General features: G+C 37.7%; 1 protein-coding gene across 1 annotated transcript in view; it reads left to right on the top strand.

Annotated features, from left to right (window-relative positions):
- The window catches only part of MAP3K5 (mitogen-activated protein kinase kinase kinase 5), a 97,919-nt gene that overhangs the window by 30,334 nt on the left and 42,742 nt on the right, over positions 1 to 24,843 (top strand). Inside the window, exons 3-8 of the mRNA XM_014879028.2 lie at positions 987 to 1,010; positions 11,057 to 11,250; positions 11,488 to 11,656; positions 12,579 to 12,685; positions 15,136 to 15,306; positions 19,439 to 19,551. Coding sequence (XP_014734514.2) covers positions 987 to 1,010; positions 11,057 to 11,250; positions 11,488 to 11,656; positions 12,579 to 12,685; positions 15,136 to 15,306; positions 19,439 to 19,551 — 778 coding nt within the window. The remainder of the gene's footprint in view (positions 1 to 986; positions 1,011 to 11,056; positions 11,251 to 11,487; positions 11,657 to 12,578; positions 12,686 to 15,135; positions 15,307 to 19,438; positions 19,552 to 24,843) is intronic.

Below are 24,843 nucleotides of genomic sequence, written 5' to 3'. Positions count from 1 at the left end.
GCAATGTAAGTGAACTTTTGCTGGTGAAATTTTATTTTGCATAAACGTTCAGGACAGGCTGGGCAGGGCTTTGATCAGCCTGATCTAGCTGAAGATGTTCCTGTCCATGCTGAAGGATTTGACCAGACCTTTATGACCCACACTTGGAAAGTTAGAAACAGTCATATGTGAAACATGCCCCTTTCAACAGGGAGAAGAGCAGTTTTATCAAAGCCTGACTTAAGCAACATGTGAAATATGATGCTGTGCTTGTTTTTAATGCTGTTGTGCTGGTGAAGCTGCTCACCAGTGCCAGTGGCAGAGGCAAAGCTGTCTGATAAATCTATTATGGTTATCAATTCCTGGGATCAGAACTTGCTGAAACATCATGCTGGAAGCAAGATGATCAGAAATGGTTTACACTTGAGCTATACCACCTGGATTAGTGTGCAGGAATCAGCTCTTTCCAACTTTGTGTGCTTCTAATTCTCTGAAAACTCAGTTGAAAATGTTAAGATATATTCTTTCCATCTGATTATAGAGCCAAGTGAATTTCAAGCAGATTTGTAATATTTTAAAACCTCATATGAATATTGCTTTTACTATTCCTTTTGATTGCTTCTCCTGGTAGCAAAATGTTACTTACTATATTTGACTTTTTGAATATGAATAGATGTTTATTAATTGACAACTTCTGGATGTTATCCCTCTAGGAAAATTTATAAGTGGAGGGACATGTATATATGTGTATGCATGTATAGTCACATGCAGAAAGGAGGTATGCTCTTATGTATATATAAGTTGTATGTATCTACTTGGTTCCATAGTAATTTTGTCTCTTCTGAGACAATACCACATTTATGTTGATTTGACAGGTATAGAAAACATCTGTCAACCAACCTTTTTTTGTCATGTGTGCAAACAGTAATATTAGAAACTCATACTGATCAAATATCCTTCCTAGTGCTATCAACATTATTTTCTTTTTTTTTTCTTTTTTATTTCAGGAAATTATTTGCCAGAAGAATAATGTAAGTATGATGTATGGATTTCAGTTGAATTATAAACATTCCAAACTTTTGTTTCATTTAATGCTGTTTATATTCTGTTTTCCACTTGAATCATTTAGCACTCTCCCACTGTATTTTACAGAGTTAGATGTAGAATTCTGGAAATTCTAGCAGCAAATCTGAGGATATCACTTGGTTGCTAGGTACCAGGCTCGCTTCTTACCTTGCCTCTATCAGTGGTATTTTCTCTGCTGCCTTTCCTTGTCTGTCATATTATCTCATACCCATTTGCATTTGTCATTTTATCTTTTTGTGTTGTTGTTGCCTTTTACTGTACAGTGTTCTTTAATGTTTTTTAAAAAATGCTCTATTAGAAAATAGAGTTATTTGGAAACTGTTGCTCACTTTAGAAACCCATGGCTACAGCTCTGAAAAAAAAGAGAGAATATATATATGTGTGTGCATGTATATATGTGTATGTGTAAATATATATATGTGCATGTATATATGTATATATATATATATATACATATGTATGTATATATATACATATATATCTATCTGTGCATATATCTATGTATATATATATGTAGGGATATATATATGTATGTATATATAGATGTATGAGTGTATATATATGTATGTAATACGTTTATAAAGAGAGTATTTATTTCTAGAAGTTGAGTCCTAGAGCCTTTTAGTCCAAGTGCAGTGCAGATCCCAGTGGTCTGAGTGCCAGTCATTATTAAACTGCAGTTTTCTGCACCTTAGCATCCCTTTGGTTTCTGAGGTTGACCTTCCAAATCTCCCTTCCCTTTTTCATTCCCAAGTTCAAGGGAGGCAGACTTGTGGCTGGGAGAGCACTGTTTTTTCACTGTGGTTTGTTCTGGCGCAGCAGGGCCAGTCATGTCAGAATATATAACTGGCATGTTGAGTTGTTCCTGGCTTCACTTCGTGACTTACTGGTAGCCACATTTGCTAAGATATAATTTCATAGAGGCTAGTCAGTGCTGTGCTGGTACCCTGAGGTGCTATGTGCATGCTGTACAATTCCATATATTTGAATGAAATTTTCTAGAGGGGCTTATGAAGTATTTAATTTCAGAAATTGACCAGGTTTTATTTTTCTCAATGCCATGAAAACTGCAGCATTCCTGATTTTACTTCTTTATTTAACAGTGGATTAAGTAATTACTTTTGCCAGTATGAAATACGACTCTTTGAAAAAGATGCAGTCTTTTCTCTGCATGGAGTTTCTAAAGATGGCTTCAAAAACAGTGCAAGCTTTGGTCTAATGCTGCATTTTAAAATACAGGGTTGTTTTTTTTTTTTTTTAAACCGAAAAAGCAAAGAGGTTTCCCTATAGAGTTTCTGTATAGCTCTTAACCAAAGAGTGCTTTTCAGACACTCACAGAAGGCTGTGAAGGATGTGCTAGACTAGAAATCTCTCTCCTTTCTCTAATGAAAGTGGAAGAAATGATCAGTTAGGCCTTTTACATTAAATGAAAAAGAACAGTAAGGCCTTTCTTGTAAATGAATGTATTACATTCTGTGTTTTTGTTCTGGTGGCCCAGGACCTAGGGAAAATGATGTGTGACTAATGTAATATTCCTGGGAGGGTAGAGGGAAGAGCTCTCTTAGCAGGCAACTAGCACGAGATGACTGGTACAATAGAATAAAGGGGAGATGTCATCTTGTCCTGTCTTTAAATGACCAAGGAGCATTCAAGGAGAGGTATGATAACTTGGCCTTCAAAGGATTGTTCTGTTTTCCATTTAAATTTGGATAGGTGACTGTGACACTGTCATTTATCACTTTTAGAAATGCTTCACTGTGTGCTAGAAAAAGAATGTGTTCCTTGAAAGTCTCAGATGTTTTCAAGCACACCCACATAACATCTTTTAGGGGAGGAAGTATTTTCCCTGGGATTAGAAGAGGGAAGTCAGTGAAATGGTTTTAGCAGCTCCTTTGTCTCCTTTTTCCTCATTTTTTCAGTATGATGTCAGCCAAATTACCTGGAAGTAGACATTTCACAATATTGGTGCATGCTAACTACTGAATAGAGTACCTGCTTCATAAAAATCTTGTTTCTTCATAAATTATAAGATACTTGCATAAATGGGTATGACAGAGGTTCTGTTCTAGAGAAGCCACGTCTCTGATGCCCACCCTTACCAAAAATAGTCATGTGCGTTACTAATATGAAAAAATAATGAAATTCACATATGGATAAGCAAAGAGTTCAGTCTTGCTGTTCTAGAACATGTTTTTTAATAGCATGCAAACATCAACCGTATCAGGATCATGGTATCCTTGGCACCAGGGGATTAAAAAGGTTGCAAAACAAGTGTGTGTTTATCTATATATATCTGCCTAACTGAAATGCCTTATGTTTGCTTTTCCTAAACCTAAAAATAAGTGGGATTAAAAAAAATCTATTGCTGACTGTTTTGTTCTTCTGACTGGATTTTTGTGCTTCCTAATAATAGTCAATACAATGTTGCATAGCAAGGATAAGCTGCCTGGAGCCTGTCTGGGCAAAGCAGTACAAGATAACGTTGGCTTATTTCCTGTTATATGTGGTTTTATAGCTATTTAGTTGGACCTTTTCCAAATGTTCCAGTAATACCAAAACCATGCATTTTTACAGGGAGTGATACCTTAACAGGAGGTAGTTACTTTGCTGGTTGAAAGCTTAAGTTTAGTTTTTGCTGTTATCTGATTTTTGAGGTCAATCAAGCAGCAGGGGCATTCTAGAAATTACTAGTAAAGAGTTTTAGTCATAAGATGTTGCTATAAAGGTTATGGTTCATGACTGTAGATTGCTAGTTTTAGCTAACCAGTTTTAATTTCATCATAATTCTCCACTGTTTAAATTCTACAACCTTTGGATGAAAGTTGCAGGTCTATTCATTTTTTTAAAATTTGACTTCTTGCTGAGTCTGAGTGTTTAATATGCTTGTATTCTACATGTAGTTTGCAACCCATTGTGGTAAGTTACACCTTGATACAGTGAACACCTTTCAGTTCAGGCTGCTTGCTTGCACCAGGTTGGAGTGGTGGATAGCCTCAGGGGCTGCCTGGGGTGTGAGACTGCAGAACAGCTCCTGGTCTGATCAGAAGGGCCCTTGGAGGCAGTGGGAATTGTTCTCTTGGGCAGCTGACTTGCAGGCATTAGTGATTAAACAGCAGGGTTTGTGTTGTATGGCTGGGCACCCTTAGTAGGGTTTTGCTTTTCTAACACTTGAAGGGATCAGATTGTAGTGATAGGACAAAGGGCAACGACTTCAAGCTTGAAGAGCCTGAAAATCTATGTTTAGTTTAGGTATTAGGAGGAAATTATGTACAGTGAGGGTGGTAAGGCACTGGAACATGTTGCCCAGAGAAACTGTCAATGCCCAGTCCCTGGAAGTGTTCAAAGCCAGGTTGGATGGGGCTCTGAGAAACCCGGTCTAGTGGAAGGTGTCCTTGGCCACAACGCAGATGTTAGAACTGGATGACCTTTAAGGTCCCTTCCAACCCAAACCATTCTATAGCTTTATGATTGCAATTTTTACTGGTTTTCCACAGCCTTTCCTAATTGCCTCTTGTTTAAGGTGTAGCTTGAGAGACAGTTTGGTGTAGTGCTCCTTTAATGTGAGTGGGAGAACTCATCTGATTCTGAGATCCCCAGTGCAAGAGAGGCATAGAGCTCCTGGAGCAGGTCCAGCACAGGGCAACAAAGGTGATGAAAGGGCTGGAGCATCTCTTAGGAGGAAAGGCTGAGAGAGCTGCGCCTGTTAGGCCCTGAGAAGAGACAGCTGAGGGGGGACCCCATCAATGTCTACAAGTATCTGAAGGGAGGGTGTCAAGAAGATGGAACCAGGCTCTTTTCAGTGGTGCCAAGGAGTAGAACAAGAAGCAATGGGCAGACACTGATGCACAGGAAATTACACCTGAATAGGAGGAAGAACTTCTTTACTGTGCAAGCGACTAATCACGGGAACAGATTGCGCAGTGAAATTGTGGAGCCTCCCTGACTGGAGATATTCCAGAACTTTCTAGACACAATGCTGTGCCATGTGCTCTAGGATGACGCTGCTTGAGTGGGGAGGTTGGATCAAATTACCACCGTGGTGTCTTCCAACCTGACCCATTCTGTCACTCTGGATGAGGCATTCCAGAGGTATCTGCAAGCTCAGAATCTCCATATAGCTCCTATTAAAAGACTGTAGCATAGGGTATGTTTAACTGTTGGTTTCTTTCACCATGGAAATAGGGGTAAATATTTTTAATACTCTCCATCCGGCCAACAAGAGATTTGTGGCCAGTTTTATTTTTGATATCCAAGTATGTAAAAATGCTATGTAACCTTCAGTAAATATTTAGCTGAAAAGGATAACTGTGGTATTTATTATTTATGATATAACACTATCTCTTGCTTATTCTTTAATTTTTTTAATTCTTGACTAATATATTTGACACATAGTTTCCTATGAAAAAGTTGGTAACTTTTTTCCTATGTAAATATGATGCAAGGATCATATAGGCTGTAAGCTGATTTTTAACAAGCATTTAGGATGTAGCATGGCTGCAGTAGAATGCTATTGCTGGGCATATAAAGAAAGAATATATTCTCAAAACAAAGGGGAAATATTTGATAGAGTAGATCCAGTCTTTGTGCTTCAGTTCATTTGAGGCATGAGGCTTACTTAAGTTCCTTTTCAAATCAGTAGTAAGGCTATTATTCATGTGAGTGGGATTTAAAGTAAACCTAAACTGAGTCTGTATTCATTAAAACATCAGCACATGTTGATTTACTGTGTATTTGGGGGATGGAGGGAATAGATTTAATAACTTGGTTTATGATTTTGCCATCTGCTACACATAATACCATGTGCAGTGAGAGAACTACCTTAAAAATTTTACCAGAAGAATTGAAATAAAAGCAGATATTTCTCAAAAGGATGAGTGGGAGAAATAGAAAAAAGCTCTCTTAATTAGAAGAGTGTCAGCAGGAAGAACAGTTCCTACCGTGAGAGATACTGGCTATTTTTATTACTTCAGCTGATTTTTTTTTCTTTTATTAAAGTTACATTGGATGCTGACCTGAAGCTTTGGCAATTGGGTGAGATTCTGCTAGATTCTCCCATGCATGGCTAAAGAGTCATGGTTTTGGTTTGGAGGATTGTTGTATTCTTTGACACTTCTTTTCTTTGAAGGTAGTTTTCGTCTATTTGTGGATATTTGACTACTAAATGATCCCAACAGAGCAATGTTAGTAAAGAGCCTTAGGGAATTGAAAGGACTGTGCATCACTGACTCTGTAATTTTTCAGTCTTCTCACATTTTTTGAAGAAAAACTCAAGATATGAGAATTAATTGGTCAGAACTCAAATGTTCCTTTGTCTAGCACCACCTCTTTTTAATCCGTGCAACTTTCAGAAAAAAATTCTTTTGTATTACATCTGATTTATTTTTGAGGGAGAGATTAGTGTTTATCTTATTTCATTATGTTCTTTCTAAGAAGACGTGATCTCCCCAATTCAAGTCCTAAAAGCTGTCCTTTTCACAAGTAGTATCTCTGTTGAAGAGGGGAATATTGAAAGAAGGGCTGATTTATATTCTTACTGTGATCATTAAAGTGTAAGTATATTTTTTATTATCTCTCAAATACAAATAGGTGCTATATTAATTTCTTTCAGAAGCTGAGAGAGGATATTGAACAAGAAAGAGGTGCTTAATACTCCAGTGACCATTCGTCTAGCTAGAAGCAGCCTCGTCTTAAATTCTGTAATTATAGAGCTATTAAGAATGATCTTACATCTCTAACTGAAATTACTCACACTTTGAAATTGTTAAATTTGTCCTCAGTAGATGAGGAAGGGACATTAGAAAAATACACAGCAATTAAAACATTTGCAAAAATTAATTACAGATTCTGTCACTTAGTTGTAAGCACTTAATGTGTGTAGCTGGCGCCAGCCAGCACTTCTGCCTTCTGATTGGTCTGACTGATATGATGAAATGGGCTGACATGGATAGTCAGTCAGAAAATGACCTGATGTTGCCAGGTTCTGAGTGTGCTGGTCCAAGGCTTTCAAAGATATGTATGTTCACATCTCCCAGATAGAAGTAGTTGAGCTGATCTGACAGCTTAGGCCAGAATCACCTGTCTAATGTCCAGAGTTCTCGTGCATCAGTCTGGACCACAGTACGTATCATCAAACTCTATGCAGACTCAAGGCCTGTCCCAGCCCTGGCTGTTTTCAGTACTGCCTTTCAACATACAACTCTGGTGCTCTGCAATCCCTTTGTAATTTTCACTAGTGTAATTTGAGCTTTTGAACCTTAAATAATGGAGGTTTTATAAAGAAAGAAGGTTGCAAAATGAAACTTGCAGCAGCTGTTCTTGATTGGAGGGGTCTGTTCCCACCCCCTTTTGAAGCCTCTCTATTCAATCCATGTTATGTCTTGACATAACAGAATATTACAATTGTATTTAAAATGCTGCTCCTTCAAAAATATCCTGGTTTTATTGAAAGGCTTCTATCTGTTACTTTCATTATACATGATATGCTGAGTTACAAGAATGGATCAAAGTAAAACAATTTTGTCTTGTGTGCTAAACTGACTTAGAATATAGAGGGAAGTCAAGGTCAGAAAAAATACTAGATTTTGTAGGATCAGAGTTGGGATGGAGTATTGCAGGGCAAATTTTAATCAAATAAATTAAATATATTTAACCTTCCAAGTCTAGTAATATGCACTAAGTGAAAATGTAAAGCAAAGTGTGAGCAGGTGGCAAGTGTATGTCAGAAAGACTACCCGATCCTTTCTGACTTAAGTTAGTGTTGCTTATATTTTGACAAAAAATGATGAGAAAGAATTATAAGTGGCTGAGACAGGTTGCATCACCTGATGAATGAGGAAAGAAGCAAGTTACACACTCTGAGGAAAATGGTTGAGAGTTGTCTGACATTTAGAATAGTTCCACAACTGCTTCCCCCACAGCTTGGTCTTTCTGGGCTTCCACCCTAATCATAGCCCAAATGCAGCTGGAGTCAGGCTCTTTGCAATTAGAATTTCTGATGGTGGCACAACATGTGTCTCCAGAGTAGGAGACTATAGACTTTGCTATACAAAAGCAGTCTTGCCATCATTGTTATCTTTCTTCCACCACCACCTTTAGTAAATAATATATAACTTTTGATTTTTTTTTCTTTTGACGCTAGAGCTACTGCATGTCTCCTTTGTTAGGTTTAGTTGTTAAATATCTACTTACTGCACTCTTTACCCAGGGAAGTGAAATTGAGGTTAGTACTTCTTGTATTTCTTACCTTTATTGCATGTGTGCTATTTCTACTTTTTTATTTTTTTTAAGCGTATTTCCTAAGGAAACGAAACTTAAGAGCTTGTACTGGTTTTTCATCCTCCACCTTTGTTCTGTATCTGCCTGTTTGTCTGACAAATTTCAGCCGAATTTGAGAGGTTTCATATATACAGAGCTCCCACAAAAGATAACTATCTAGGTTAAGTTAAGCAAAGTGATGCCCTGGCTGAGGGAAATGCCACTGTGTTTTCACACTACTATCTACTGAATATCAGGGTGAGATCCTACCTTGAGACAATTCCCTGAGACCTCTAGGGCCCCTCTGAACAACTGTAATTTTTTTTCTCTTTTCTTCCTATAGTGTTTTCTCTTGTCTTTTACTGTTAAGTTCTTCCCTGTTCACTGCTTTCAAAGACTTGAGTCTGCATGTCTTCTATACCAGGCTCTGTGTTATAACCAGTTTTTCATTTCCCCCCTCAGCTCACAGGAAGAATGCATATAAACTAACTTTTGCTGGCTCTTTTGTTTCACAGAAATAGATATGTATTTCCTACAGAAGGTGCGCTCAGGATGAGTTTCTAAGAGCTCATGCTCAGTAATGGATTCAGGCACTTGTCATCTGCAGAAAGAGCAGTTTTCCTCCTGGTAGAATTAAAAATTAAGACTGGCACTGTGTCTGTAGATGGCTTGACCATTTTACAAGGGTAAACGTTGGATTCTGTGAATTTCAAAAGGTGGGAACATCCTTTTTCAGAGCTGATTTTTATTTAAGACCGGAGCATTGGAAACAGTGTGCCAGCGATCTGAGAAGGTCTTCCTGCAAACAGTCTCGAGTCTATTTTCATTGCACTGAATAAACATTAGGAAGTAAAATGCTTGTCTCCGGATATCTGTAGCTACTTCACCCTTTTTCTTGACTCTGACTTCTCAACCTTTTTCTCCTTTATCTAGAAAAGGAGAGCTGGAGAATAGTCTGCCTATGTGTAGTAATGGCTCTTATGCCAGTGGCTATGTACCCGTATAATTGCTGAAAACAGTTCCAGCAAATTCATAATTTTCCCCCTGCCTTTGACTATGGCACTCATTAGATTTTAGCAGGGTAAAAAGTTCATCCATTCACTGTTGAAAGCATGTGATTGCCTTACATGCTAGGATATTCTTGAATAGTAGTATCCATTCACTTCTCTGTTGCACAGACAACCAGTTTGGGTTCTGGCATCCTACTCCTTAGTTACTTGTTAAAAAATTTGTCATATACTCCCCAGTTCTCAAGTTTCCTTTGAAATTGCTGCAGTCACACAGAGATAGATATTTCCTAGCTCTTCAGCAGCAGTAGTTCGCAATGGTTGGGGAAAGAAGACTAAATTAACCCTTGTGCAAGGCACTGTATACAATAATCTCTGAACAACCTCTGTGTTAGTTGAACTCAATTGACCTCATGTAAATACCTGCACCAATTATTTTTTGATTTTACAGTCTGTTAATAGCACTTAGAAGTGCAGTGGAATTGCCTTTATATTGAGGCCTTAAAATTTTATAGTATGATGGGTGCAATTAAAAAATAATTCCTGTACTTTTCATAGTCAGGCTCTGATTTGTACACAAATGTGTTTACTGACATTCTATTACACATATATTTTGCAGACTTGAGTACCACAATCCCTCTATGTTTTAAAAATCTAATAATGCGTTTTAAAATGCATATTTTAAGAACACAGCTGGTATTGTGCATTCAAAAACTATTCAGTCACTGCCCTCTCAATTCGTGGAGCTCAGCTAGGCAGGGGAGTTTCTGAAGTGATGTCAGCATTGCTATATTGGCTTCTGGGAGAGCAGAAGCAGCTCAACAGAAACTAATTAACCTTGGAAGTAATTTAGGTGTACCAAAAATAATGAGTCTCAAGAATTGGTTCCTTAAGGGTTTTGTTGTTGGGCTGCTGGGCACTTCAGTAATGGAGTCTGAGCTTTGAGAGGTGAATAACGGAATGCCTCCTGATTTTCTTGGTATTCTGTCTCACATTTAAGACTTTTTACACCACAAATATTTAGAAACTTTAGCACATAAATCTACAGTCAGCAGACATCTTGCCTCCCTTTTCCTTGCAAGATATTTAATTTTTCTTTTTTTTTTTCAAAATATCTGTCATACATTGATATATAAAAATCAATGCAGTTTAGCAATGCTGAGGTGCTCTGTAAGTGATTATTCTGAACTATGTGTGATTTTAAGTCTCACTGAAAATATTTTCTGCATAGTGGAGAATTTATTTTGCTTTTTGAATGCAAAACTATTTGAGTCATTTTGCAGTTCATATGAGGATAAGTTTTCTCTATGGTTTTCCTGTTGTGAGGCAACTAGATTGTGTTACTGTTTCCAGTATCTGTGAGCCAAACTGTTCTGCTCTCTTCTGATCATCTGCCACCTTGAAAACCAAGTAGCTCAGCTTCTTTTGATTCCATCTGCCTCTTAAGGGTGTGGCCTTGAGAATTGTTTCACTATTGAGGCAATTTTAAGGTGAACTTGATACTTCTGAAAAGACTGATTTTACAGGAAGAAGATCAGAAATCTGAAAGAATACATTTTGGGTGTATATCATGATGGGAAAACTGAATTTGAGTCAAATCTTAGCCTTGCTGAAGTAAGCAGCAGGTCTCCCTTTGAGAGGTGGAATTCTGCAGGAGTATATGCAGTTGTTTCATACTTTGGCTTGCCAAGCCATAACTGCCCTAAATATTGCCCCTTGTTTCCCTGCAGATGTGCACTGGGAACTACATATTTGTTCCTTATATGATAACTCCACATAACAAGGTGTACTGCTGTGATAGCAGTTTCGTGAAGGGACTCACTGAGCTGATGCCTCCTGGTTTTGAGTCTCTGCTTGGGCCTATATGCTTACCCCTGGTGGATCGATTTATTCAGCTCTTGAAGGTGGCACAGGCCAGTTCCAGGTGAGTTGTCTTCTTGTACACCTGTGTAAAACGCAAGATAAATGTCAGCCTCTTTTGCCTTCTGTTCAGAAAAACTGATACTTAATAATTCAGCTTGACCAACACCCTGCATTGACACTGCTCTGGCAATACTGCATATCAATGTTCTGCACATACACTGTGGGAGAGCTGTGGGGCCAGAACAACGAGTACAAGGGACCTGTCCCAAATTGCTGATGTGAAGTTGTTCCTCTCCAGCCAGTATTTCCGGGAATCCATTCTGAATGACATCAGGAAGGCCCGGACGCTTTACACGGGCAAAGAGCTTGCAGCAGAGCTGGCAAGGATTCGACAGCGAGTAGATAACGTTGAAGTCTTGTCTGCTGACATTGTAATAAACTTGCTGCTGTCCTACAGAGACATCCAGGTAGGAGTTTGGTGCACTACTAAGAGTAGTAAATTAAATTACATTCTCACTGAAATTTTTAGTGTATTTTGCACAGGTTTTTTAAATAAACTGTGTGCATAAAGCACAGTAGTAAAAATCTTCTATGGCATCCTCTCTAGTATTTTTGTTTTGTAGTTTCCCTGTTTGCCTTTCTGTAGCAGAAAAGGGTTTTATAACAGTACCTAAAAGCACATGACAAGTAATAACTCTTCTCCATCTCAGCACTGCTGTGTGATGAACAGCATGTAGTCAAAGGCTATGGTGGCATTCTGCAATTGATAGGCAAATGTATTCTTTGCCACCAAAGCTGGTGATGTTTTTATGGAAACATAAATAGTTCATATGCATTTCAGCTTTTGGAATGATGCTGGTAATTGTTTGCTTTGTTATCCATACTTTCAACTGTTGCTCCTTAAACATGATAAAGTTTGTTTTTTTATTTTTATTTGTTTTTTAAATATGTCAGTGAGTAAACTACTTTTAAAATGGTGGTATTAAAGAATCTTATTTTTTGTGGCTTATGCCTACTTCAGAGATTTGAGATGCCTTAATTCAAATGCAGTTAGCTTTGTAATGTCTTCACAATGTGAGCACTGACGTGTTCAGCTCCTGGAGCTAACTTTAGTCATGAAACAGATATATGAAAATTTCCACAGGACCATGTTGAAGCGGCACAGGAGACCAAATTGTGCTTCCCTGCTGAATACTGTGCATATTCCCATCTCTGACTAGCGCTAGGCTATTTACAGTTTGAGACTGAAGAAATTGAAATCCATAAAACTTACAATGGACTGAAAATACTTCTTAGTATGAGATAATAGCTGCTTAGGTTGAAAAGGAGTTTATATAGGCATACCCCAGTACAGCCATATAAAACTTTATTTTTCCTTTCTTTTGGAAGGATTATGATTCCATTGTGAAATTGGTGAAAACTTTAGAAAAACTGCCCACTTTTGATTTGGCTTCCCACCACCATGTGAGGTTGCATTATGCATTTGCACTAAACAGGTAAGTATCTACCCTTCCTTCTGCTGTGGAACAGTAAATCAAAACTTCAAACTTTGTAAGGGGTGGGTAATCCGGTGTGAAGTTCCCTAATGGAACCTTTATATGCAGTCCTATGATTTTGACTGAAGCAGCTCTGGGGATTCTATACTTCTTTTTATCTCATACTAGCAAATTTAATTCCTTTTCCTTTAGCGTGTTTGATTTGTCTTTCCAAAGGTTTGCATTATTTTTTGCTTCAGTACCTAAATTAAAGCAAATAGATACCTAACAATATTTTCCTTCTCTAAAATGCATTTTTAACATTGCAGTGTGAGTGACAGCGCTGCATCATTTGTGCTGGCAAAGCCATCATCTCATTCAAGTCTGAGTTCTGGTAATGTCAGGAGAGAGAAGCAGACAAATGTCCACAGACAAATGCTTTCATGAAATGTCCATAACATGGTTTTATTGTATTATGATGATAAACTAATTTTCATATTCTCTGATAACATGGGCAAAATGTGATACATGGAGCAACATACACTGCTTCTATGGATTAAATAAAAACAAGGCCTAGATTTTCTTTCTAGGATACTGATATTTAGGCAAGGTGACTAAAAGGCTATTTTTTTCAGAGGAAACTACAGATGTTCTCTGGTCCATTGCTGTTATCACAGTGAACATTTTGCTGTTGACTTTTAGAGGAGTAGACCAGGTGTCAGCAGGTATTGAAATTGTCAAGTATAGAAAACATCTATAGATGGTTGTGCTTCTCACAGATTTGAATTTAGTAATTCAGGTTCACTGAGGAGGTTTAAAACTGCATATCATGTGAAAGTGATGTCAAAACATGTCACAAGGAATTACTTTTAAAAATAAATCTGGTTTTGAAAAAAAAAAAAAGAAAATGGAAAAAACAAAAAAGAGCTGTCTGGCATTTTTTGTCTGAATAAAATGTCCGCATCCTTTTTTGTGCCTTTCTACCAGGTAAATGAAGGTATAAATATTGTGCCCTTTTTGTTTCCACTTTGACACAAATATGTGAAGTTTTGCAGATTAAATAATCCATCATGTATCTGCCACTTCTACAGAGCCTTCACAAGGGTCAGTAGGTGTTCCTTGGAGTTGTAACATGTTGTTTAGACCTCTAGGTCACAGTTTTCTGAAACAAAGTCACCTTTGAAAGCAGGACGAGTTCATTGAGGCACTGAAAACCTGGAAAACTGCAGCATAATCTTTTCAGGCCTATCCTTGTACTTCACTGGTTCTGTGACTCTGAGATGTTGCCTCTAGGAGTATCTGACAGAAGATCTACACAGAACCTCCAAAGGAGTCCAGATGAGATTTTCCTATTCCTCTCTTCTCTGGACTGACCATTAAATGGGAAGCTATGACAGCCATGAAAACATTCATGCTTTGGTGTGCCAAGAAGGGATTACTTTGGCTCCTTTCTCCTTACTAGGACTATAGAGGATATTTTGTGATCTGAGGCAGGTCTGGAATACTCTGTGCTTCTGAATCTCTGCTGCAAAAAAAAATGTGTCTCTTGCTTCTAATCCAGGTCACTGGTACGGAAGGATGGAGCGGCTCAATTAGTCAGGATTAGTCTGACCTAAATCAAGAAAGTGTGAGGGCACTGATGATGGAAAAGTAAACAGAAATAAAAGTAGAGACCTCTGTCTCTGAAGACTAGCTAAGTGTAAATAATCCATGTTGCAAAACATTATTTGCTGTACTGGCTTTGTTCTCATTAAATTCACTAATCTGGATTAGTGATAGTTGATAAAAGACGTGGAAGTGTTGAAAAGGGAGTCATTTGATTGTTCAGTGCACAAACATGTTAAAATTCTAAACTTTTGATACTGAATGTGTATGTATCATAACTGTGACTCACCAGGAAGTGTCTAATGCTTGCAATTACGTGGTTTATTTGTCTGAAGTACTTCTTTTAATATTGCCTTATTGGCTTTACTCCTAAACCTTCCCTATCTTGGGAATTCAATCTGGTTTGTGCTTTTTGGATGTTTCACTTCACAGTCAAAATATATATAAAAACCGAAATCACAGACACAAAATTGAATCTTTTTTTTCCTTTAGAGCGTGAATTACAATGAAAGAAATACTAGATATGAAATCAAGGTTCATATTTTTCTATTTTATCAGGAAATAGCACATGATCCTTCTAAGAATTTCCCTGGGGCTCCTGATGCTGTTTTCAATGTTTTGCTATAGCTGATGCTTCATGAGAGAGAGAAGTTATGTTTGGGGGCTTTTATAAAGGTTTCCCAGGATATAAAGAAAAGGAAAAAAAAAAAAGGAAGAAGGAGATAAGTGTGTATATATAACAGTCCATTGTGTCTATCTGTCATTTTACATGGATGAAGTAATATGTCTGTATTAAAAAACAGTCATGAAAAATTATTTCTTGTTAACTTTGTTGTTTTTTTAATCAAAATTATTATTTTCAACAGGCGAAATCTGCCTGGAGACCGACAGAAAGCTCTAGAAATTATGATTCCCCTTGTAGAGCAGGAAGATCAAGTAGCTTCAGATATGTACTGCCTGGTTGGTCGAATTTACAAGGACATGTTTTTGGAATCTGGGTTCATAGATATAGAAAGCAGGGACAAAGCAACTTTCTGGTGAGTACTGTTTTCCTGGTCTATGTCCTTTTTTTAGCTTTGAGAAAATATTCCTTGAACAAGAATTGTTTGGTTTTTCTTTCCAAATATTTGGCATCCTTAGGGGATAGACTGAATTTTCTAAACTTCCTTGCTTATTTGTTGAGAATGAGAGATTTATGTTGTTCACATATCTCATTCTACAAAGTTTTTGAAGTGCCTCAGAGACTTGAAGTTTAGGTGTAAATTAAACTCACCGGGGTGTATTTTCCTAATTTTTCCCAAACATGAAGTATCCTGTTTACTGTATTATTTTAGGAATCTGGGCCAGGGAATAATCAGTCATTAATCGATTGGCATGTCTGGAGTCTCATGGATATTACCTAGCAAGGCTTAGAGATTTAACTCACAACCACTATGACTGTTCCAAACTTGCTGACAGAAGTTTTATCACCCCAACATCAACCTATAGTATACGCATACTGCAGTGGACTACAGTAGCATCAATAGTCAAAGAAGCACACAGTAACTAGTTAATAATAGATAAATTCTTATCCTCATTTTAGAGACAATAATCTTGGGGATTTTAATGCTTTTGAAATGCACTAAATCACTGTTACGTGGAAAGAGGTTAGAAAATGAAGGCATGGGATGTCATCCTAGACTTCTGTCTAGATGAGCTGCTTCTCTGCATTCAGATGAGGATACAGACAATCTGCATTTATGTGTTCTGCACGTCGCATCTTAGCTCTGGTCTTGTGCTCATCAGCTGCTTGTTGAAGTAAATGCTTAAAATGGAAATGTTTCTTCTTTCTTTGTCATTTATCACTTGTTTTCAGTAAACTTCAGTTTAGATTTGTCTCTCATAAAAGATAAGATAAAATTGTTTACCAATTATGGCCTCAGAATACAAATGCAGTTTATAACTTCTGATCATACTTTACAGTTTGGCAATTCTTACTGGACTTTTAAAAGATGTTGAAATAATAGGAATGCAACATATTATTGTCATCTCTCCTAGCATAATTTTGGATTAAAGAAAGTTTCTTTTCCTGTAAAGCACAAAGCCTGTAAAAAACTTTCAGGGGTCTTTTGTAAACACTGCGTTTTGCTAATGTCATGAGCATGATAAAAAGAAAAGTGTAGTTCTGTATATAAAATTTAGGCATTGTTATAGAAGAAATGAAATACAAATTACTCTTGCTATTGTACATCTTGTTTTCACCTTGTTCATAGTGCCTTATGAACAGATCAACTTTGATACATTTCAAACATAATTGAACTAAGAATGATTATATGTATAACAGTAGTGAGTTCATGTAGCCATTTTAACCTACTTTGAATAAATGCATCTTAGCAGTCATGATAATCACAGATCTCATGATGGGAAGCGATTGCTGACATTCCTGTTTAGGAAAGGACAGAGGCTGATCGCTCCTGCACAGGGTGGAGTGCTGGCCACCCAACCCCTAAATAATCCCTGAAGTCTCTGACAAGTGGGACCCAATACAGAATGCTCTGTGCACCTCCAGCCACAGAACAAGGAGATCTCTGTTGAGCCAGGCTGGAGTTTGGCCGGAAGCTGTACCGGACAGCCCAGCTGCCCTTGGTTTATACTTTATACTGGATATTGATTTGAGTTTCTAGTGTTAGTCATACAGCAGGCTTGACATGCTGAAAGGTTGACTCATAACTCAGTGAAAAGCTCTTAGAGAGGAGCAGGCCTACTCTAGTGCTCCAGCAGGCCACAACAGGACAAGGTGTGTGCAGGAGCAATGCCTCCATGGCAGTGCTGTGTTATATTGAGATAAAGGTTGTTATCTCAGTCTTAGAAAAATAAGGATGTAAGAGAAGTATAGTGAATTGCATGAGATAATGAGAATTTGGCAGCAGAACCAAAGCACTGGTTTTGCAACAGCTAGTGATGTCAAGGTACTTTGGTCTATTCCAATTAAAAAAAAACCCAAACCAACAATGTGCTTTTCTGACAATTAGAAAGCAGAATAAAAGACATCTTTCATATAAATATGAGAGAAAGAGTAATTATTAACTGTCACTTTCTTGTTTCACACCGACAGTGTGAATCAGACTTAGCAAAGCTACCAAGTCTTTATTCATATCTTTTCACTGCTGCCTCCTAATTCAGTGTCTGCACTGCAACATTTTCTCAAATGTCAGCAACTGCAACATTTTCCCAAGAGTTCAGTCTCTCTTGTATTGGAGCAAAAATACTAATTTACAAGGCTTTTTCTTCTTCTGTCAATCTTTTCTTTCTCCCTTTTATATTGCATGAGAACTACAGCATGGAAGATCTCTAGGGCAGAAAAGGTAATCCAGTTCCCAACATCACTATGTCTCCAAACAAGATAATGCCAGCTAGAGGGCTTCTCTTAAGATGTGTATACGTAGAATCAATGAGAGTGTTGTCCTGTTAATTGGCAGGTTTAAATTTTTTTTTGTTTTTCTGGCTTTTTTGTTTTGTTTTATTTTGTTTTTGTTTTAGTTTTTGTTTGTTTGTTAGTTTTGTTTCGGGGTTTTTTGTTTTGTTTTGTTTTTTCTTGTTGTTGTTGTTTGGGGGTTTTTTGGTTTTTTTCCCCTTCTTTTTAGGGTTGGTTTTTTCGTGTTTTTGATTTATTTGTTTAGGTTTTTGTTTGGTTTAGTTTTGGTTTGGTTTGGTTTAAGGTTGGGTATTTTTTGTGTGTGTATGTGTTGGTTGGCGTTCTTTTAAGTGAGCCAAAAATATTTTGTGTGTACTTTCTTCCTCACTTCTTTGTAACTCTCAGTACAAGAGAAAATTGCAGATGATGAAAGAAAAAGATCTAGTACTCTCTGATTATCTTGCTTTTCTTTAGAGCAGTAGGCGCTTGTCTAATGATTAAGTTCTTTGGAGGTGGGCAGCTGAAGTATCAAAAGTATATATATGTAGCAGATTGAAGAGAAGCTTGTCTTACAATTTTGGAGAGCAGAGCTTATGTTAAAGGATTCAAAGTCATCAATCATTAGAGCAGAAAAACCGACAAACAAATTAAAAACCAGCCATATTTTTGGCCTGGTGGGATAAAAATGCCTTAGCTTTGCTTGCATGTCAAAACATGGTCTAGAATTCAAATCCTTAGGTTTTGCACAGATTGTTTTTCTTCATTATATGCTAATCTCACAACCTGTTTAATACTTTAAATGTATTCAATTTGTTTGTCTGTATTTTTTTCATCCTTTAGAAAGTAATTTTAAACTCCATTGCTCTTAGTCTAGTGAGTTGTGTTGACTAATGTGTTGTGCTTCTTAACTCACATACGATAGTAGTCTTTGCCTTCTCCCTATAGAGGTGTGAATATGTGTATATATATCTGTGCAACCAAAGGTGTTCTTATTCTGAAGAGTAAGCTTTAACCACTGCAGATGTCCTGTTGCTGTTGTCACAGCTTCTTGCATTGCTAGCATGAGGACAGTGTGTGCTGTGTTTATGTGAAGCACCTCCACTTCTTTTAAGACAAGACTGAGCCTAGGTGAACGCCTCTGCCATTTCTCAATTGCTCAGTTCCTCTTGAGGAGAATGAAATCCGGTATTGTCCTTTTTTTATGTGGACTCATAAGGACAGTGTCAATAAGACACTCAGTAAAGAATAAAATTTGGAGTAGCTGAAACCATAGCTAAATCTGAGGTATATTCTTGTATCACTTACTTCTGTGCTGAAGTGTTTTGATACCGCTGTGTGCCACTGTAGCAGATCCACAATAAAATCTAAGGTTTCAAGTCAATGAAAATTCATATATTAACGACTAAACTAATGAGCTTATTAATAAATATAATTCTGAAACAGGTCTTTTACAAACTGATAGTATTATTCTGTTTTATTTAATCCTAAAGAAAATATTGCAAGATACTGTAACTTTACTGGGATAATTTTACTGGGATGGATGATTAGGATCTGCGCTTGTTGTGTGGGGGGAAAGGAAATGGGAGGAGGATGTATAAATACCAGAGTCCTAAAAATAACCACAAAGAATGTGTGGAAAACAGTAAAATATTTTTTGCTTCTATGAATTCTTGCTGTGTAAACAGAAGATAAGCTCTTAAATTACCTAAAACTGTAATCATGCCCCAACTAGATTGCATTATGTAGAAAGTAAGCTTGAATGTTTGTTTTTCTAGGTTCAAGAAGGCATTTGAGTCAGAGCCAACGTTACCAGCAGGAATTAATTATGCAGTACTCCTCCTGGCAGCTGGACATTGCTTTGATACTTCTTTTGAGCTGCGGAAAGTTGGTAATTATAACTTGCAAATTCATGGTGAAATCACATTCTAGCAAAAGTACACTACCACCCACTGTTATAGGGGAAAAACCTGATGGTTGTATATGAAAGCTTTGATAGAGAGCATGTGAATATTTAAGTTGGTCTCTCACACCACTGCTGATGCCACCTGACTGCAGGTGAGTGCTGTCATGAAGACCTGGTTTCAGTGTCAAGGACTTAAATGGTTACCAGAGTTTAGTAAAAACTAAGCTACTTTGTAAAGGCATCATTTGTGTGAAAGAGGAACACCTGAAATGTGAATCCAGTTCCAGCTAGCACTCTTTAAAATAAACAAACACAAACCCCTAGAGGGAATATGGATGAGAAGTCCATCCTAAGGCAGGAAAATATAGTTGACTCGAGCTTGGGTTGAGTTGAGAAAAGAATATTTCTCTTCTGATGCATTCTTAGAGGTTTCTGAATGTCTATATTCATAGAATCATAAAATAACAGTGGTTTGGATTGGAGGGACCTTTTAAAGACCATCAAGTCCAAGCCCCTGCCATGGGCAGAGACAGCTTTCACTAGATCAAGTTGCTCAGATTGACCTTGGACACTTCCAACAAAGAGGCATTCACTTCCCTGGGCAACCTGGTCCAATGTCTCACCACCCTTGTCATAAAAAGTTTCTTATTTAAGAAGGAAGAATTAAGATGATTTTGTTTATGATTTTGTTTGTGATTTTCTGGATTTGAGGAGAAGGAAAACTCAAGATTAGTCAGTAATATGTTCAGGAAAGATTTGGGAGATAGGACTGAGTGTTGTAATATGCATTGCATTTGGTATTCTTCTCCATGAATTTTTATAGTTCTTGACTTTCTGTAAAGTCTTTTTTTATCTTTGTTTCTCCTGAGGAGGTCATCAAGTGAGAAAGAAACAATTTTTTTAATTCCATCGTGTGTATCTGTATTCAGCCACTGCTCTAGTTTCAAAGTTATGTTGCACTGAATGTCTGGAAGTAATTTCCTGGGTAATTTTGAGTATGAAGGTCAGAGTGAGATGATTACTTTTGTATAAATAGTGGAACTGAAATTTAAATTCTCAGGTGTGAATTAAGGTATTAATTTGGATGTGCGAGGCTGCGTAGAGTTGCCCCAACTACTGTGTTTGCCCTTCTGTGAGTGGGTGAGATTTTGCTTTTTAGTTGGCATAGAATACTTCCACATCCTATGCTGAAATTAAAATTCTTGTAAGAGTAGGAGGTAAGAAGATATGTTCTACATATTGCATAGCATTTACAAATACTCACTTGCTGGCCTAACTTTAAACTAAGTAGTTTAATGGAGCTGGGCTATATTTTTTGTGTAGTTTAATATGAATCCTTCAATTCTAAAGAAACCCCTCAATTGCATACAGACTACAGCCAACTGGATCTGTACAAATTAATTTTACTAATGAAATTTGTGTGCTATTTCTTTGGCATCTTCTTATGAGTTTGTCCAGTGTTGTTTTCCTTATTGTTTTTATTGAGACTGTTACAGAAATTAATATTCATTCTTACATAAGGTTCCACTCCCAGCTGATGAATTATTTAGTGCAGAAGTATCTTGTTCCTTAGGTGGTTGTTTTGTGTGGTTTTTTTTCCTGTCTTACATTAATATTTAGTTGGTGTCTGCTGGAAACCCTTGATATAGTAACCTTTCCTATTAGGTACTAGTGTCCAGCTTTCTTTCTTGTTACAGGGAATATTGTCAAAATACTTTTAGTTTCAGACTGACTCATCTATTTTGAAACATGTTTTCAAACACATTTATAGTATAGACACTATGTGTATCATTGGTCATTTGTTTCTTGTTGATAAGACTGTGGTCACTATTCATAGAATCATGGAATGCTATATTGGAAAGAACCTCCAGGATCATCTGCTACAAACTTTGTTTGGAAAAGCACATTCTAAACAGGATCACCTGGCACCCTGTCCAATTGAACTTTAAATATGTCCAACGTCAGAAAATCCACTGCTTCCCTGGAAGATTATTCCAAAGTCTGATTCTTCAAATTTTGAAGAATATTCATCTTGTGCCTAACTGGAAAGTCCAAGTAGTAACTTGTACCTATCATCCTTTGTCTTTTCCTTGTGACTCCTTGTTAAAAGGGAGTCTCCATCTCCTTTGTAGCCACCCTTTGCCCACTGGATGGTGATAATGCCTCCCCTAAGCCTGTTCCTCAAGGCTGAACAAACCCAGCTTTTCCTCATATGGCAGGCTTCCAATCCTTTGTTCATCTTTGTGACCATTCTCTGGACCCTCTCCAGCCTGTCCACATCTTTTGTGTATAGTGAGAACCAAAACTGAACAAATTATTCCAACAGTGTCCTGGCAAGCACTGAATAGAGTGGGATAATGCCTTCTTTATCCCTCCTAGTGATGCCCCTGTTGATACATCCCAACATCCCATTGGGTTTCTTTACTGAAGAAGCACACTGTTCACTCATATTCAGCTGCTTGTTTTTCAGAGCCCCCAGGTCCCTCTCCACAGAGCTGCTCCCCAGTGGAGTAGATCCCAGCCTGTGCTGCAATCCTGGATTGTTTTGTCAGGTGCAAGACCTTACAATGGTCTTTGTATAAGGTTTTTCAAATGGCTAGAGTTGTGCTAGATCCTGAGGATAATTTCGAATTTTATTTGTCTGAGGTTAAAGTTAATGTTTTAAACAAAATCAGACAAAATCACAAAGATCGTATGGGAAAATATTTTGATTTTTTTTTTTCTGGTCCTAAGTATCTCTAACGTGTTTAATTCTTTTGGTGCCACCTCTTGTTTAGATCTGTGTGTACAAGACCATTTTTTAGCAATAGTTAGATTTGTCAGGCAGGCAGTGCTTTCTGTTTGGTGTTCACCCACAGCATTATCTGTAGTACACAGAGAAGTTCTGCTTTCTGCTGGGAGATCAAGAGAGAAGCGAGAACAAACTGGTCAAGTTCAGTCCAGGTTATATGGAAATTATATTGCTAGGCTGGGAAAGGTGTAGGGAAGGATGTAGCCATTATCAGTTCTTCAGAGGGTGCAGAGACTGTAATTAGGAGATGCATATTCAGAAAATTTGCCTTCTAAGAGTTCCTACCTGTACTTGTCAGATAATAGTTCACAACTAAATGAGCAAACAGAGCATTAAGAAAAACCCTTCTTCTATTTTCTAAGTAGTATCACTTATTTAACCATACAAAGAACTTTGAGGCCAGAACAGAAATGCTGTGATCTGCAATGACAGTTATGATCTCTGTAGGCTATGCAACTTTGACACACAAAGAAACCTGTAATATGAATTGTTCTATCAATATTTGAGAAAGGAAAGCCCTTTATTTTATAAAGCCTTCATAGTAGTATTTAACTGGTAATATCTACTTACTGTATCTTATTTTTGTCACAAGCTGTGGATATATTCTTGGTGTTATAAAAACAAAGGCTTTTCTGGCATTAATGGTTCCTCTGTTTTGGCTCATTTGTTTTAAAGGCAAAATATTTTTGATAAAATATACTGGAATTCAGCTGCTGCTTTTTTTCCCTCCCCTTGTGAATGCCAAGTTTATTATGGAAGGAGAGAATGTCGTGACTTTGCCTGGATTTTCTTATACTCTCAAAAATCTTTTAAAGATGGTGAAATAAAAATAAACCCAGAAAAAGGGAAATTATGCGAGACCATAAACTCAGAATTAGATTCATGAAGGTTCACTTTGCAAGTTTCCAAAAGAATTTTTCCCCCCACCAAGTTCTTCAAATTTTAGTTACAGTCTTTTGAACCTCTTGCTAATGTCAAGCAACTGCATTTCAGGGATAAGTAACTTGCCTTTCTGGGATGAGTAACTTTGGAACTGAGCTTTGCAGAGAATGGTCAGCAAACCAGAATGAGTTTTAGCCAAGTGCCTCACCTTTCTCAGAAGAACTTGATGAGAGGGTGATGTTGTGTTCTCTAAGGTAATAGGATCCACTTCACAGAATACTTGGGTAAAACTTCGATTTTATCCAGGTTACGTAACAGTAAGGATTCCTAAACTTGGTGTCCTGAGGCACTGCTACACATCCATCCTTTCTCCCCCTATCTTCCTTTAAGCCTCCCTTATTGAACTGGGACTCAAAGTGGTTGGTGTCACCAGTCCTTCCCTCCTAACAAACACCTCTCCCTGCCAGCCAGTAATGCGGGTCCCTCCCCATGTGAGTTGTACTCTTTGTCAGACCCACACACTCAGTCTGTACCTCACTTTAGCTCTGTTCCCACGTCTGGAGCACGGAAGGGTTGTGATGGGTGTGTCCCTGCAGATGCAGTGAAGCATGGTTGAGCATGTCTGCCTGTGAACCAGAGCCTGGTGCTGCTGCTCACTGTGACAAATAGCCTGTGATAGCTGGTCAGTGGCCACTGCAACTGTGTGTGCCATCACTCAATTCTTAGCAAAGACCTTATGCACAGCTAAATTCCTCCCTTTCCCCTTCCTCCCAACAAAGGCATGTCCGACTGAAGTGATCCATGTATTCCTATGATACCAGTTCCTTACATCACTTGTGACGGAGTCATATAAAAAGCCTGTGGAAGTTAGTAGGTGTCTGTCTTTTCTTGTACGTTGCTATCAAATGCATGCAAATGTTTTAGACATTCTAGTAAAGCCCTTTGGCCTTTGTAGATATTGCTGAGGCGTGTTACTCTAAAATCCTGGGGAGATTAATTTTTTTCCATTTACTGTGTTTTCTGGATAGCATTCAGGTTTTGTTCTCTAAAACCCAGCTAAGGTTGATCACTATCCACACAAATTCCCCTTCCCTATTCTTCACTGACTAGTGCAGGTGTACATCTTCAAGTGGTCTCTTTGACAGTGTGAATGTGTGTAGCACCCTGGCTTAAAGCCTTGCTGAGATGGTCACCATGGTACCTTGTGGAGCAGATGGAGGTGATGTACATTTCCACCTTTCTCAGGCAGATCAGAGATACTTTGTAGCATCTATGGCATTTTTAAAAGCCTTTATTACCTGACATTGATGCCATAAAAATGTGAACACTGTGATAAAACAAGATAAACTTTGTAGGCTGAAATGGAGCTTATGTAATGATACCCTTTTTGATAATATTTATTACTGCTTCTACCGTGAAGTTTAGTCTGCTAGTTACTCAAGGAAGGTTATGTAAAAAAACAAGATCAACAGTTGCATTGAAATTTCTTGTGAATACTCAGCCCGAATATCAAGGACAATGGAAGATGATGTGGGAGGGAAACTGCCATAGAGAAGTAGTGTGGGAAAAGTGAATAAAAGACTACAGTGGTGGAGCGGCTTGTC

The sequence above is a fragment of the Sturnus vulgaris genome, chromosome 3, assembly GCF_052056855.1.
Source record: "Sturnus vulgaris isolate bStuVul1 chromosome 3, bStuVul1.hap1, whole genome shotgun sequence".
In the NCBI taxonomy this organism is placed as follows: domain Eukaryota; kingdom Metazoa; phylum Chordata; class Aves; order Passeriformes; family Sturnidae; genus Sturnus; species Sturnus vulgaris.
The sequence above is the reverse complement of the archived record's forward strand: the minus strand, read 5'-3'. Positions and strand labels throughout refer to the sequence as shown.